Source organism: Hyperoodon ampullatus (genome assembly GCF_949752795.1).
Source record: "Hyperoodon ampullatus genome assembly, chromosome: 6".
In the NCBI taxonomy this organism is placed as follows: Eukaryota; Metazoa; Chordata; class Mammalia; order Artiodactyla; family Ziphiidae; genus Hyperoodon; species Hyperoodon ampullatus.
In genome coordinates, this window is record NC_136919.1 from 72,512,523 (window position 1) to 72,530,508 (window position 17,986).

Here is a 17,986-nt window from a genome sequence, read left to right on the forward strand (position 1 = left end):
AAATGTGTATTTAGACTGTTCCCTGTTCATATATACTCAGCTGTGCCTGTTTGCTTTGTTATTTTTCTGAGTTTAATGGACCGACATAAAAATTTATGGCAACTGTCACTTAATGTCACCTTTACCTTTAAAGAAAAAAAGAAAACAAACAAAACTAAATCACGCCAGGCAGCTATGATGCTGTTTACAGTTGACTAAATTATCAGAATACTTTGTACTAAATTTATCTCTGACATCATGGGCCAAATTTAGGGCAAAAACGGTATGAACATATATAAACAATATACTTAATTACATTTTTATATATAAGTGTTACCCTAAATTTAATTTATTAGCCAGTAAAAATCATTAGTTTTAAAATAACGTTGCCCATTCGTCTCTGAACCAAAGATTTCTTTTTAAAATTTCCATAAAACTGAATAATCATGTATGTCTTATTAATTTCTCCGGTTTGTGACCTGTTTGTATGTTGTTTCTGCTTGTTTATTTTTAAGAAATAAATCTTATTTAATTATTTTTAAGGAATGAGCAAAGGTATGTCAGCTGCTAATCCATTCTCACTTTTGCTTCTCTATATCAGGCTGTTCTCAGAACTGGCTGGTCTCTCATCTTCACAATTTAAAAGCACAGGTTTTTTCAAAGAATTCTTCTCTTATTTTCCCTCACTTAAATTTTCCTGATTATTAGATTAATATGTTTACTTGAATTCTACTTCTTTGAAAAGTAAAAGTTCTCTCTCCTTTTCTGTAAAATCAATATAACATTTTTTTTTTGACTAAATAGGAAACTTTAAAAAATATAGTTGCGCAAAGAAATACTTTAAAAATAATTCATTTGTATGGTAATTAGTATTTATCCACAAATTCAATAATTTAAAATAATCATATATCTTCTAGATATCAAAGAATTCATTTTTAATGTTAACCTAATTCTTCTTGCTTTTAACATTTTAGGCCACTTGGTCATTCTGGCATTTTATGGTAGAGAATACATTGAGTTTGGCTCATGGAAAGAATATGAGGTAATTGATCCATGTTCTCTATAAATTATGAATGTACACAAAACATAGAGTATTTTAATATGTCAAATATGGGGTCTCATGTCTGAATTTTTTCAATAACTTTTTAAAATGTGAGATTTTGAGATAGGTTTTTCCTTTCTTAATGGTTGACAATAGCTAATATGGTAAGGAACTTTTCTTTTACTACTTGTATATGTTTAAGACAAAGTATTGGAGCTGTTCCTCATATTATACATTTACAGTTAATATTTTTAAATGCTTCAGATAGCTTATTAGCTGTCTGTGGGGCTATAAAAACCTCAAGAGAACGCCTCCTTCCTATCCACCTCCCCAGCCCACCCGAAGTAGTATTAAAGCCATGCCGCATTGAAAAGTACTAGCAGCTAGTGCAGGAAATAGTGTGAAAGGGCATTGAGGCTCCTATAATGTGAAATTTCTAGGCACTTCTCAGGGTGGTCTAATGAAAACAAATATGAACCTCATGTTAATCTTTTGCTGTCCCTTTGGTACTCTTGTGTCACCCTGCATGATGCCTGACTTTGGCATTCTAAAATGGCACTCAGCTAAGTGCATATGCCACATTCATATCCATAGTTGTTTCATAGATTACCAAGCATCAATCCTGTATCAGAATTAGTTCAAATTAAAGATAGTAAAATATAGCATCTATCCTTAGGAAATTCAGCCAATGACATGGGAGTGTGAGAATCAGTGGGTACTAACTATTGAGTAGAGTAATTGGCTAACATACTGCTGATGTCATAATTCCCCTACTCAATAATGGGTTGGTTATGTAAGAAGGTGCAGCAGTTTGGTGTGTGAACTTCTGCTTCCACTACAGCAGTACTTTAAAGAGGCTTTCCGTTGGCATTCAGAAAGGTGAAAAGTGCAGAGGTGGTAGTGGGAGGGGCATCAGAGGGATAGGCATAGAGTCTGAGTACATGTAAGCTGTTCATTATCATTGGTCTTTGAGATTATGCTTGTACCCGAATTGAATTACTTTCTTACCTTCCCACACAGTTGGAATGCAACTGAAATGCAGCCCATTCAAGGTGGTAAAACATTGCTCTTTTAACATTTCTTCAGTCTTCAGCTTCTGTGGGACGATAACCATACAATTTGCTGGTTAAGAGACTTAACCAAGACTCAAGAGAAATAAGCTGGAGCTATTTCCTCCATTTCAAACCTGTGGTTTTATAAAAGTCCACCAAAGGGTGTACCAAAAATTCCCCTAACCACTTTTCAAAATTTTTTATGGATATAAGGTTGCAGGAAAGATAAAGTAAATAGTTTTATGTCTAAGACCTTTGTAACATGATTTATAACAAAAACTATGCATTTATATATAGGCGTTATAATTTAAAGAGCTATAATCTTTATCACTGATAGTATATTTAAAGAGACTCAGTGCCAACTCTTTCAAATAGTTTTCCTAGGAAGTTTTGCAGCTTTATCATATTTATTAAATCATATGAGTTGTCTGTATCTAACAAATGAATGATATTCTTTTTCCTTATCATTCATTTTTCATGATTGAGGGCATCTGGTATGGGCATCGATAACATACCTAATAATTGTGAAAGCTCATGTGGGCCTAGAGAAAAGAGTGTCCATAGTGTACTTCAATTAAAAATGCTTGCAAATAATGTTTATTAAAAATAGGTTAGTGGGACTTCGCTGGTGGCGCAGTGGTTGAGAGTCCGCCTGCCGATGCAGGGGACACGGGTTCGTGCCCCGGTCCAGGAAGATCCCACATGCCGCGGAGCGGCTGGGCCCGTGAGCCATGGCCGCTGAGCCTGCGCGTCCGGAGCCTGTGCTCCGCAACGGGAGAGGCCACAACAGTGAGAGGCCTGCGTACCGCAAAAAAAAAAAAAAAAAAAAAAAAAAAAAAAAAAAAGGTTAGTGGAAATTTAAAATAGAAAACCAGTGGATATTTTGGTGGAGTCCTTCTTTTGGGTAAGTTGTAGGAGATGAACTTAACTTGAATTATCCTGAAAAGCCATAGAAAACAAGTCTATATGTGCTGCCCTTCCCAGTTTTTCCTTTTAATCTGACTTTTGGGCTTTCATTTTGATAGCCTTAAACTCCTTTGTTATATGTGAAATAAGTAAGTTGTCTTGGGAAGGGGAGTGGTAGGGAGGGAAAAGTGTTTTTACTTATTGCATGGCATATGGGCCGTTACTTATAATATACTTTATATTTACATCGTAGATCACACTTTATAAGGTTCTTTTGTATGTACAGCATCTTATCTAACTTTCCTCCTGACCAGTTATATGGGACCATATAATGGATGGGAAAGCCGAGTCCAAGAGAGGTTAAGAAACACCTTTGAAAACTGTTGCACAGCAAGTAGTTGGAAGATCTAGCATGTGCACCCAGATCTTGTGACTCTTAATCCAGTGTTCCTGTCCACTATATTAGTAATTTTCAAATTGTATTTTCCAATCAAAGAAGTTCTTCAGGAGCTGCCTTGGGTAATGTTGGTGGCTGCAGAGCAGGTCCATTTTTGTCTCTTTTTCTTTTGAGGCTCTGAGTAGTATTTCATTAGAAGTAAGCTTTTAGAGCCACTGCTCTGTACTATTTTTCTTTGTGCAAAGACTAAAGAGAAGCAAACTATATCCTCCTAAGTGACAATCAAGGCTGTATACCTCTTGTCCTACTGGCATTGTGGATCTAGAAATAAGAATTAGACTGTTGGCATTTTTCTTACTTCTGTTCCTTGTCAACTAAGTACTTACTGAATATGTACTGAACACAGTAAGCAGGATACACAAGTTACTAGCTTTTTACCAGGGCCAATGACAATTGGTTTTAAAATAGTAATATAGTTTTTGTAAAAATTAAAATAGAAACTGTTCATATTAAACATATTATATCTTGGTCATAAAGTGACATTAATAAGCATCACCATTTTTATACAATTTAAAATATTGCTTGTACTTAATAATCCCAAGGCTGGTAGTTAAGCATATTTGTTCTTAAAAGTCATTTTCATAAGCTATTATCTATGTATAGAGTCTTGAAAATGCTAGATTATAGTAGCATTTATGAGTAATGCTAATAGTGTCACAGAATGGTTCCTTCATCATATTATAGAATTCTAGAGTCTTTGATAATAATGGATTCCAAAATATGTTTTCACCTTACCCAAGTATGCATTTAAGCCTTATTGTATTGTAACAATCTATGAAATTACATATCTGCAAATAGAAAATAAATTCCATCAGTGGTCAACAAAAACATCATGAAATTTAATAATGGTTAAAAGTTTATCACACAAATTCAAGATAAGAGTAATTGTTATGGAAGCAACCTAAGTGTCCATTGACAGATGAATGGATAAAGAAGATGTGGCACATATATACAACGGAATATTGCTCAGCCATAAAAAGAAACGAAATTGAGTTATTTGTAGTGAGGTGGATGGACCTAGAGTCTGTCGTATGGAGTGAAGTAAGTCAGAAAGAGAAAAACAAATACCATATGATAACACATATATATGGAATCTAAAAAGAAAAGATTCTGAAGAACCTAGGGACAGGACAGGAATAAAGACACAGATGTAGAGAATGGACTTGAGGACCTGGGGAGGGGGAAGGGTAAGCTGGGGTGAAGTGAGAGAGTGGCATGGACATATATACACTACCAAATGTAAAACAGATAGCTAGTGGGAAGCAGCCACATAGCACAGGGAGCTCAGCTTGGTGCTTTGTGATAACCTAGAGGGGTGGGATAGGGAGGGTGGGAGGGAGGGAGATGCAAGAGGGAAGAGATATGGGGATATATGTATATGTATAGCTGATTCACTTTGTTATAAAGCAGAAACTAACACACCATTGTAAAGCAATTTTACTCCAATAAAGATGCTAAAAAAAAAACTAATTGTTAGACTCAAATCATAACATTATATACATTTAATGTGTCAACAGTTTTGTACTTTTTATTTAAAAACTTTTTTATTGAGATATAGTTGATGTACAATATTATATAAGTAACAGGTGTACAACATTATGTTTCACAATTTTTAAAGGTTATACTCCATTTATAGTTATAAAATATTGGCTGTATGCCCTGTGTTGTACAATATATTCTTGTAGCTTATTTATTTTATACATAATAGTTTGTACCTTTTAACACCCTTACCCCATTTTGTCCCTCCCCTTCTCTCTCCCCACTGGTAACCACTAGTTTGTTCTCTGTATCTGTGAGTCTGTTTCCTTTTTGTTATATTCACTAGTTGTATATTTTAGATTCCACATAGAGTGACATCATACAGTATTTGTCTTTCTCTGTCTGACTGACATCACTTAGCATAATGCTCTCCAAGCCCACTGCTGTTGCAAATGGCAAAACTTCATTCTTTTTTCTGGAGTATTACTTTTCTTAAACTTAGCCATTGAGCTCTTAGTTTAGAGTACTAAACTAAGCACTCTAAACTAGTAATGTTTGACTGTTTTCTCCACAGTTCATTCTGAACATGGAACAATTAGAGAGGCACTGAAAAGGGCAGCAAAAATGGATATATTGGCAGGACTGAGGAAGGATTCAAGAAGCGTGGGGGGAATCTGTTTACAAATTTACTTGTATTTCTCTTTATTTTTTATTACAGAATTTCAGCTAAAAATCAATAGAGCAACAAAATGACAGGTATGTTAGATCCTTAAGTTATCTCCTTGAAAGACAGACCTAAGTAGAATGAGCTTGAATTACAGGAAGGACGATTTTAATTTGTCATAAAGCAGATATTCCCTAAAAGTGAGTGGCAATAGAGGGATATTTGGGATGTCATACTCTATAAAGATCTTTAAGACTGGAATAGTTATCTATTCAACTAAATATATGTTTTATCCTTGAAGTCTCTACCAAACTGAAGGTTCTTTTAGCTGAAGCTGCTAATTGCTAATTGCTGGAAATTAGCTAATTAATTAGCTAATTAAGCTGCTAATTGCTTGGAAATGTATGCAATATGTATATAATTCTCTTATAACTAAATGTGACATATGTAGTTTATGGAGATCCTTATATTATTTTTCAGAGATAAATTAAGATAAAAATTGCAAGTACATTGCAAATTTGGGATTATAGAAAGAACTAAAGTACCCTTAATCTGAGAGATAATATATATTCCATATTATTATGTGCGATTTAAAAATACTTGACAAAAAATGAAGAGGAAGGCAGCCATTAGTCAAAAATGTGAGAATGAAGCTATATCCTTTGGCAGGGTGGTTCAGTGCAAACAGCTAATGCGTTTATGAGTTAGTCAAACCTGAGGTCAAATCATGGTTCACCCACTTATTAATTCAATATCCTTATGTAATATGAGGATAATAACTGTTGCCTTGCAGCTTTGTGAAAACTAAATAAGGGATATACGTGAAGTACATAATGCAGTGCTTGGTACATAGTAGTGCTTAATAAATGATACAGGCATGCCTTGGAGATATTGCAGGTTCAGTTCCAGACCATTACAATAAAGTGAACCTTGCAGTAAAGTGAGTCACACGAATTTTTTGGTTTTTCAGTGCATATAGAAGTTATGTTTACACTATTCTGTAGTCTATTAAGTATGCAATAGCATTATGTCTAAAAAAAATAATGTACATACCTTAATTTTAAAAAATACTTCATTGCTAAAAAATGCTAACCATTATCTGAGCCTTCAGTGAGTCATAATCTTTTTGCTGGTAGAACATAGAAGGTCTTGCCTCGATGTTGATTGTTGCTACTGGTCAGGATGGTAGTTGCTAAAGGTTGCAGTGGCTGTGGCCATTTCTTTCTTTTTTTTTTTTTTTGGCGGTACGCGAGCCTCTCACTGTTGTGGCCTCTCCCGTTGCGGAGCACAGGCTCCGGACGCGCAGGCTCAGTGGCCATGGCTCACGGGCCCAGCCGCTCCGCAGCATGTGGGATCTTCCCAGACCGGGGCACGAACCCGTGTCCCCTGCATCGGCAGGCGGACTCTCAACCACTGCGCCACAGGGAAGCCCCAGAGCCCATACTCTTAAACTACAAGGCTGCTTGGCCACCCAGTTGCCAAGGCAAGATTGAGGTTAGTTGGCACCAGTATTCATGTCTTGAGTTGACATAATTACTAATCTTTACTAATATAAGGAGGCATATACCTAAATATCTGTAATGGAAGATAATCTCCTTATAATTTGTATGTGGGTATGGACTATTAAGCTTTTCTACATATTTGGGTATACATATGTCTAATCATAGATTTCCCCTAGGTATATTGGAGCCCAGCCACAAAGGCTTGTCTCAGGTTAAGGTAGAAAACTGTCTAGTTTCTCCATTGTCCATCGTCATTATTTTATATTATCTATATCTCACTAAGTGCTAGAAATTGTTGTTTTGACTTTTTCAACAAATTATTAATGCCTCTATGTTGTAGGCTAGAAATACAATGTTGAACAAGAAAATCATGGTCCCTTTCTCATCAGGGGACACTTGTCATTGTGGATGGGACAGTTCTTGGTGGGTTATCCTATGTTGTAGCATGTTTTAGCAACTATGGGCCAAAATGGCATTAGAACCACTTCCCCTCCCCAATCACTGTGACAACAGAATGACCCCAAAGGTTTCCAAAGTCATCAGGTAAGGGATGGTGGGATGGTGTAGTGGTCTATCTTGATGTTATTCATACTCAGCCTTGAGGATAGTAGCTGCCCACTTGTCCATGCACTTTGTCCATGCACTATCCAAGTTGAATAATTGACTTTAAGCATTTCTTTTTCTAGAATACAGGCTTCATACAAATAAATAGAGCCGAGAGAGCTACAAAGCAAATAACTAAACTGATTACACTCCGGGTACAATGGCTAAACTGAAAAGCAAGATTAGTTGTGGATAATGTTACCAATGGCTAATTGAGAATATTCTCCTTATACTGTAAATAACGAGCATAAGTTAATAAACTCCCAAGTTAACATACCAAGATGATGCTATATTTTTTGAAGCTATAGAATCTAAGTCTCTAGGACTTTTTATATGCAAATTATTTCTTAAAGACATACAGCACATTTATGCTAAGTACATTTTGTAGCACAAACATTTCTGCTTTGCTTTTATTTTTTTAAGAGAAATTTTTAACAAAATTACAAATTTAAATAATTTGTAAATAGAAACAACTATGAAGGATTTATGACTTGAATTTGTCATTTGAAAGAGGAATAAAAATAAATTTTCATTCAGTGTCCACATTAACTGCCTTTTAATCAGTATTTTATGTTAAAAGTAATAACATTTGGAAGTTTACAGAGCCTCAGGCTTATGACAGTTGACATTTAAATGACAATAATTTTATTGTATTATGATTATAAAAATTATTTATGTGCTCTAAAACATTCAGAAAATCCAGAAAGGTACAAAGAAGGGAGTAAAAAAAAATTATCATTCTGCTCAAAGCTTACTACACATCTGCTCACAAGATTATTATTATCATCTTCTCAGAATTTCTCTCAGTGAGTATGTATGTGCTAACTCTGGCATTCCTGGGTGTGCTTCTGTCCACATATGTGCACGCTCCCTCTCCCTTACAAACACAAAAATACATGCACTTTCTCTTAAAAGTTGGGTCATCCAATTTTTTTTTTAAGTTTGACACTCATATCTTTTCATGATAGTAAATAACATTTTATGCATTCTTATTGGCATATCTACTTAAACAGCTCTCTAGCTAGACATTTAGGTGGTATCCTGTATTTTGGGTTTATGATTAATTATTGTATGTACACCTTGTGCATCATCCAATTATTTTCTTTATATGAGTTTTTAGGAATAGAATTGCTGGGTAGAAGGCTGGGTACATGTTCAGTGTTTTTATCAACCACCAAATTGCCATCTAGACAGGTCATGCCATTTCATACTTCCAACACTAACACTTTAGTGTTTTGTTTCTTTGCATGCTCTCTGATACTAGGTGTGATCAATCTTTGTAATTTTTTTTGTATTTTTGCCAGTCTGATAGTTGAAAAAAATCTCACTCATATTTGCTTTTCTTTGATAACTAATGGCATATTTTTTTAAAGTATATTAGCCATTTGTATTTCTTTTGCTGATTGTCCACTTATATCATTAGCACACTTTCCTACTGGGTAGTGTCTTCTCTTCCTCCTCCTTCCTTCTTTTAAATTTCGAGATTTCTTCATAATATAAGGATATGAACTTTTATTTGTGATTCATACTCTACGTATTTTGCCATTTAAAGATATTTGCTATTTTTCTCTTTTTGGTTTTGTTTTAGAAATATTTTACTATGTAAATGTATACCTTTGTTTTTCAGTTGGTATTCTTACATTATAATAAGACCATTATAACTCATGATTCAGTAGATGGACTCAAGATTAGATATTTTAAAAAATGAAAGTACTTTTCTGATTGGAAACCATTTTGCAGATGAGGAAGGTGATGAATTGCTCATGTTAATTGGATATGTTTGCTGTAATTCCAGTTTCAGCTGCATATAAAAAAAGAATTGTGAGAGAGATATTTTGATGCAGTTAGTTGTAGTTACTTTAAAGCCAGATAGTCCTGGCTTTGTTTATTTTTCTTTAATTTAGATGAGAAATACTTATCAAGCACCTATTATACATTAAACATTCAAAATGGATTTTCCACTTATTAGCTGTGTGACTGTTGGCAAGTTACTCTAAGTAGTCAATTTCTTGACTCAGTTTATTTATTTGTAAAAGAGGGATAATAACTACTTCGTGAGTTATTTTAAGGGTTAGTTAGAGTTTAGTTGAAGTATTTAGCAGCACCTGACATATAATTAGACAACAATGAATCATTAGTATTATTGTTTTTATTCTTTATAGTAGCAACACATAATTTTAGCCCATTACTATATATAATATCATTGCTGTGGTAGTAATTTAGCATATGAGTTAATTAACTATGATTATTATAATTTTATTAATAGAATGGAGCCTAGCTAGACTGACTATACTTAGGATCTTGTCAGATAAATATTACTTCCTTATATTTGTATAGCAGTTTCGTTTTCAGAGCTCTTTCTCATTTCTTGTTTTATTTGCTCTGTACAGTCTTCCAGTAAGAAAAGCAGGGCCTGTATAATTTTCCATTTTGCAATTGAGGAGCTGAGGCTTGTAGAGAATGACAGACTTGTCCAAGATCATATGGCTTATAAGTGGTTAATCAGGTTCATTTCCTTCCACCGATAATTAAGATTCTCACTGAACCTAGATTGACCTTCAGTATGGGAAAGAACAGAGAATAGAATCTGACTATAATTGACGAGTCTTCATTTAACTTTAGCCATTTTATAGTTTCTTGTGTTTGCTGCCATTCCAGTCATCTGAACATTGGCTTTAATGTTTTAGTAGTCTGTATTATGTTGATGGTGGTTACAATGAACCACATCTCAGGGTATTCACACGCTTGTGAAGTCTCTTTCCTTTCAATCTGGACTGGGCCTGTAGCTTATTTTAACAAACAGAATGCAACAGAATTAGAGCTGTCTGAAGTCTGGGCATAAGCTTTAAGAAAGCCAGGTAGCTTTTGCTTTTATGTTTCTGGGAGACCTGAACCATTATGTCAGAAATCTGGCTACCTTCCTAGAGAGACCATGTGGAAATGAGGCCACATGGAGAGAGGGAGAGGGAGAGAGGAAGAGGGGCAGGGGGAGAGAGAGAGGCTCTGAGGTTACATGGAGACAGAAGCCCAGTCACCCTAATCCTAGTATTCTAGCTGAGCCCATTTCCTACCTGCCAGCTGAAAGCAATTATGTGAGTGACCCCCAGCAAGATGAGCAGAAGAAGTAGCTGAGCCCAGCCCAGGTTGCAGAATTATGAGCAAAAAAATAGTTTTTGTTTTTTTGAGCAATAAGTTTTGTGGTGGTTTGTTACCCAGTAATAGAAAAGCTAGAGAAGCATGGCAGTGTACTTGAAAATAAAAGTCTTGCTAAAGGGTGTTTCCCTTTCTTGGCCTATTTTGACAGTTTTGGTCTTTTTCTGGTTTGCTAATGTCAGGCAGTGTTGAAGAGAGAGAATAGTAATGGATAATTTTTCCTTTCCAGAAGCTCATCTTACTGAACCTTTAAGTACACAGGTTTGGCCGATACTTGGGTAAGCCTGAGGTAAACCCAGTCTCTCTGTGCTGAGTCTCTTCAGAGAAATCTCAGGTGATTGGGCTGCTTCCTATTTTCAGGTCTCTGATTCTTCTTCTTTGTTGAATTTCCTACTCCCAGTCTTTTGTGACTCTCTTTATCCCTGTCAGAGTTGAATTGGATTTGGCCTAGGTTAGCCAGCTAAGAAAAGATGGCATAGTCTTTCTGCCTCTCTTGAACTTGTTTCTGTCGTCCGCAAAGACTTGGGAAGCCTTTTGGGGCTGAGAGTAAAACTAAGACATGGACTCACCTCAGTTTCTGATCATTTACATATTACTTAACAGGAAAGATATGCTGCAGTGAAACATTACTCATGCAGTTTATCTTTTCCCTCTCATAGATCAGTTTCTTCCTATTTAACTATAAATACTGCATATTTTATTTTCCCATATAATTAAAATTATAAAATTATAAAAATTAAAAAATTGCAAAATGTTTTGTAAGTTTCTGCCAGAGATGAGAACCAGTGATCTAAACGCTTATAAGAATAATTTTTCAAAAACAACTTTGTTGTTGTTAAAAATGTTTTTTTGTTTTAAAAAAATACATGAAGATAGATTTAAAATATTACAAAGCTTGATTGGCTTCCAAATTGCTGGAGTGAGGGCCTCAGTATACTCCCTTCCCTCTAACACAACAAAAACGCAAAACAACTAAAATCAACCATTTCAGAATTCCGGCAATTGATCAAAGCCAGAGAATGAACTGAAAATTGTCTATCCAAGAGAAGACTACTGAACCTTGAGATGACAGTGGCATCTAATTTGTGCCTACTCCCATTCTCCCTCCTTCCCCAGCTTGTGGTATAGCAGAAACTGGCAGCATTGCAGGCAGTGGAGAGATATGACCACTTTTGGAGATCCATGAAAAGCAGCATCCCTAGATCACAGTTGATATTTTGTCTCAACTTGTATCTCCCTGGGAAAACTCAGTTCTCAGAGAGTGATTGGCTATTGATTTGACCTTAGAGCTCAGCTCAGTTGGGGGAAGAAAATGCCTACCCACTGGGCTTTACTGAAACAATAGCAACTGTTGGCAACATCTCCACTGTTTAAGACTGTGATTTCAGGTGGGGCAAACAAGAGCCTGGCCAGGAATGTAGAAGGAAATCCTGGAGGATTAGCCAACCATAGGGAACTTTGAAAAGCTCCAACATATTTCTAGTTATCTAAAAGATTGCAGATGTGCAAGGCTGTGCATATGCCCAGGAAAGACCTGGGAAAGGAGAAGATCCACCTCTGGCTGACCTTGAGGCTCTGTGCAAGAAGGAAGTGAAAGCTAGGGCTGTCTTACAAGCTACCTGAAGTTTGAAAGTGTGGCTTCTCACGAAGGTTCCTTTAGCTTTGGCAAAGGGTGGAAGATATACAGGCAAGGCATTTAAGGAAATCTTCTGACCAATCACTGGTTGACCACTAAATTATACTGATCCAGGAAGCCAGGCTTAAAAACAAAAAGAAGAATACTCAGTGGCCACATAATGCAGGGACTACAGAATTAGTTCATGGAAGTGCTAAACAAGTAAGCAACACCAAGAAAAAGAAGAGAACTAGCGAGAAAAAATCTTAGTGGGGCAGTGTAGAAGATTCTGCTACCGGAATTGTTAAAATACATTATCTAGATAGCTTGATAACTATCTAGTTAAAAAGATAGTTTCAGATATCTATTTAGATATCCAAATAGATATCTAAAACTATCCAAAATGTCTAGTTTTCAACCAAAAAATTTGAGAAATAGAAAAGTATGCTACATACATGGGAAAAAAAGTGAAAAACTAGCTAACAGAAAAGTGTCCCTGTGGGCCTAGATTTGGACTTAATAGACAAAGACTTTAAGTCAGCTATTGTAAATATGTTTAAAGAAATAAATGAAACCATGTCTAAAGAATTAAAGGAAAGTGTGAAATTGTTATCTTACCAAAGAGAATATCAATAAGCATAGCAATTATTTTAAAAGAACCATATAGAAATTTTGGAGTTTAAAAGTATGATAACTAAAGTGAAAAATTTACCAGAGGGGCTCAATAACTGATACGAGTTGGTAGAAGAAAATATTAGTCAACTTGAATGTAACTCAATAGAGATTATCCAGTGTGAGGAGTAGAAAGGAAATGAAAATGAACAGAGCTTCAAGAGACCTATGGGACAACTCAAGTGTACCAACACACACATAATGGGAAAATGGGAGTCCCAGAAGAAGAGCAAAAAAAAAAAAAAAAAAAAAAAACACCCACAAAAAGCAGAAAGAATGTTAAAAGAAATGACAGAAAACTTCCCAAACTTGCTGAAAAAATACTAATTTACGCATTAAAGAAACTTAGTGTACTCCAAGTAGAATAAATCCATCATAGTCAAATCATAGTCAAATTTAGACATCATAGTTAAATTTACGAAAGTGAAAGACAAATCTTGAAAATATGAAGAGACAAATAAGATCAATAGCTGACTTCTTATCAGAAACCATGGATGCTGGAAGACATTTTCAAAGTTGAGGGAAAAAAACTGTCAACCAGGAATTCTGTATCCAGCTAAAATCTCCTTCAAAGATGAAGGAGAAATTAAGACACTTACAAATAAACAAAAACTGAGAGAGTCTGTCACTAGCAAACGTGCCCTATAAGAAGTATTAAAGGGAGTCCTTCACGTTGAAACAAAAAGACACTAGGCAGTAAACTTAAATCCACATGAAATAAAGAGCAATGGTAAAGGTAACTACATAGGTATTATGAAAGACTTACATATAAAAATACATATAGATGCATTTTTCTTTTAACTTATCTTCTCATGTTTTAAAAGACAACTGCACAAAGCAATAATAATAAAACTGTTGATGGGTTTATAACACATAGAGATGTAGTTTGACAATAATAATAAAAAGGAAGGCAAGGGAACAGAAGCATATTGGAGGAAAGTTGTAAATTATTATTGAAATTAGGTTAGTATAAATCCAGACTAGAATGTTTTAAATTAAAATGCTAATTGTAATTTCCAGAGCAACCACTAAGAAAATAAGTCAAAAAATTATAGTGAAAGAAACAACAAGGGAATGAAAAAGATACACTAGAAAATATCTATTTAACACAAAAGAAGGCAGGAAATGAGAAAAAAAAAGATATTACAGAGCTCAAATATACCCTTAAAGAGTAGAAGTTATAATGTGTAATTTCCATATAAAATAATATGTTTATGTAATCTTTAAGGAATGTTACCAGTAGAGAATATTGGTCAATGGATCCTCTTTGGGGCTTCATTTTTTGACACTATTGGATACTTATCAATAGATTTTAAAAATATGGTATTTTTACCATAGTGAAAAATGCACCAAAGTGAGATCAACGTGATAAGTTTCCATTAACCCTGGGTTCTTAAAAGGTAGCTTTGTTTCCCAGGAAATGAAACAGTCAGTAATGTATGGAAATGAGAGATTCTCTTTACTTTGTTTCTGAAAGTTTGGGTATGGAAAATTTAGTTCTTCCCCTTCCTCTAAATATGGAAAAGAAACGATGAGAAAAATGCTTTGGAAAAGAGAGGAGATCATGGGAAAAAGGCATCTGGAGATAAATGCACATAGGAAAGGGTTATCAAAAAGAAAAATGTTCTGGACAGAATATTTCAGAAGTCTTGAGAGGTATTTCTGCCTGCATTTTCCATATATTGTTGATTCTGTTCTCCATGGGTACCCAGCCCAAATGCATATGTGATCTCATAACAAGGATTGTTCATTGTTCAAGCAGCCACGCTTATAATGTCTTACATATATGCCTTCAGAAAATAAAACCCATGTTTAGCTTTATAGTGTGAAGAAAGTTTAATTATATCAAACAATACATGTAATCTCCTTATTATAGGAAAAGTGATTAAATTGAATTTTCTTATTACTGATTTAAACTATCATTTAAAAATGCAATTCTCAATCTGTTTTCAGTCCCAGCACAGTTGAAGAATGTAGCACAGTTGCATCAGTAATGATGGCTCACTCAACTGGGAGCATCTCTCTGGGTGAGAATAAGTAATATTTTAAAAGTCCTCCAAGTAATTCTGTTATGGTGTACCTCCTTTCCATTATAAGTAACAAATTTAAATCATAGATTCTTAGAATTTTATAGAAATTAGTGTTATTAAGAGGTTATGATGATTAAAATTGAATCTAGTAAGATTATTTTGTTTCTTAAGCAAGTTACAGTGAACCTTTTTAGTACTTTTTCTATAAGCTTACCAAAGTTTTCAAGACATTTTTATTCCTATTTTTTTTTCTCTAACCAGATTAACCATTTTTAACTGTACAGTACAACACGTTACTATGTGCCCATTGTTGTGCAACAGAACTCGAGAACTTTTTCAGCTTGCAAAACTGAAACTTTATACCTGTGAAGAATAATTCTCCTTTCTCCCCTCCCCTCAGCCTTTGGTAACCACCATTCCACTTCCTAGGACTTTTACTATTTTAGATGTCTCGTAAATGTAGAATCATGCAGTGTTTGTGTTTTTGTGACTGTCTTATTTCGCTTAGCATAATGTCGTCAAGGTTTATCCATGTTGTAGAATATGACGGGACTGCCTTGTTTTTTAAGGCTGAATAATGTTCCATTGTACAGGCATACCTCATTTTATTGTGCTTTGCTTTATTGTGCTTCTCAGATATTGCTTTTTTTTTTTTTTTTTTAACGAATTTGAAGGTTTGTGGCAACCCTGCATTAAACAAGTCTGTCGGTGCCATTTTTCCAACAGTATTTGCTCACTTCCTGTCTTGGCAACACATTCTGGTAATTCTCCCAATAATTCAAGCTTTTTCATTATTATTATATTTGTTATGGTGACTTGATTTTCCTATTGCAAAAGGTTATGACTTGCTGAAGGCTCAGATGATGGTTAGCATTTTTTAGCAATGAAGTTTTTTAATTGAGGTTTATGCATTTTTTTAGACATAATGCTATTGCACAGTTAATAGACTGTAGTATACTGTAAATGTAACTTTTATATGCATTGGAAAACCAAAAATTCATGTGACTCACTTTGTTGCAATATTTGATTTATTGAGGTGGTCTGGAACCAAACCCTCAATACCTTCCAGGTATACCATTTATCCATTTATTTATTTATTTAAAATTTATTTTATTGAAGTATAGTTTTTTTTCAGTTCTGTTTTATTGAAGTATAGTTGATTTATAATGTGTTAATTTCTGCTGTACAGCAAAGCGATTCAGCTATACATATATATTCTTTTTCATATTCCTTTCTATTATGGTTTATTACAAGATATTGAATATAGTTCTCTGAGCTATACAGTAGGGCCTTATTGTTTATTCATTCTATTTATAATAGTTTGAGTCTGCTAATCCCAAACTCCCAATCCATGCTATCCATTTATTTATTGATGGGCATTTAAGTTGCTTCCACCTCTTGGCTACTTTGAATAATGCTATATTGAACATGGGTGTACAAATATCTCTTCAAGATCCTGTTTTCAGTTCTTTTGGATATATACCCAGAAGTGGGGTTGTTGGATCATTTGGTAGTTCTATTTTTAATTTTTTGAACAACCTCCATACTATTTTTCATAACAACTGCACCATTTTACATTTCCACCAGCAGTGGACAAAGGTTCCAATTTCCCTGCATCCTCACTGACACTTGTTATTTTATGTTTTTTGTTTTGTTTTGTTTTGTTTTATAGTGGCCACCCTAACCACTCCTAGGTTATGTTAGGTCTTTATTTACTCCTAAATCACTTTCTAAAGAAACAGAATAGCTACTTTAGGAGATTTCCTATAATTATTACAAATCTTCACAGTGCTCCCTGATCTCAAATACTAGAATACTAATTGGGGCTAGTGTTTTAAACATATTAGCTTGAATGTGTAAAACTGGATATTTGAATTCCTTCATACTTTAACAGATATGATCCTCTTTACTTTTGGAATTCATATGATACTACGTTAGACATCACCACCTTATAAGGCAACGATAAAATGCTTTTGTCACTACCTGTAGTTTCTAAAATGGTAAGCGTGCTTTAATGGCATCATCATAGTGGTGATTGCTGTCACTGGGTGGCTTGTCTGCTCTTGTTTCCAAGCAGTCCATAAATGCTGTATCTTCGGATGCGTTTCTTCAGTGTATACCTAATGTGCTTCTTTGACGCTCTCTAAACGTGTTTTTCTCCATTTCACTTACCCTGTTGTATCTGCATGTGAATCTTTCTGTCATCCATTCTCCACAGATTTCTTGCCTAAGTGGGGTTGTGTTGCCAAAAACTTTGCTTCAGTGATGGTAGACCAGCTCTCTTCCAGTGCCCTATATTTGATGAGCTAGCCATTTAATAGTAAGTACAGCTTATGGATGATGCTTATGATCATATTCAAAACAGAACATATAATGCTCATAATCCACCTAGTCCTCACAACTGAATAAATTTGGGCATTTTTCTATTTTGTGGACATGTAGATTGATTGGGCGCTCAGCGTTGTTTCTAACTTGTCTTTCACTCTTCCAAAGTTCATACTGCAATGTTATAAGTTTGGGGGAAAAAAAGCCACTTTGAATGTGGGGGCAGATCTGTATTCAAGTCTTGACTCTGCCCCTCAGTTGACTGCCTTAAGATATGTTTCTTATCCTCTCCGACTCAGAAATCTCATATGTAAATTGCAGATAGTGATACGCAAACTTTTATTTTAAATGCTTCATTGATATAGTAAACTTGTGTTTTTAGGAAGTTTTTTAACCAATTCTATCACGTTAGAATTTTCCTCTTACAAATAGTGAAGGTGAAGGGATTTTTAGACTGGTAATACTTTCATAACCCGTATCTGACAGGAGATCTCTTCTGATGAGTTT

The 17,986-nt window shown here is 34.8% G+C and overlaps 1 protein-coding gene across 2 annotated transcripts in view; it reads left to right on the forward strand.

Moving 5' to 3' along the window:
• Positions 1-977: 977 nt before the first annotated feature.
• Positions 978-17,986, forward strand: part of RFX3 (regulatory factor X3) — a gene marked incomplete at both ends in the record, with an annotated part of 249,349 nt that continues 232,340 nt past the window's right edge. For both annotated transcript variants that reach the window (XM_079706070.1, XM_079706071.1), the window contains 2 exons: positions 978-1,021; positions 15,078-15,151. In XM_079706070.1, the coding sequence (XP_079562196.1) occupies positions 978-1,021; positions 15,078-15,151 (118 nt within the window). The remainder of the gene's footprint in view (positions 1,022-15,077; positions 15,152-17,986) is intronic.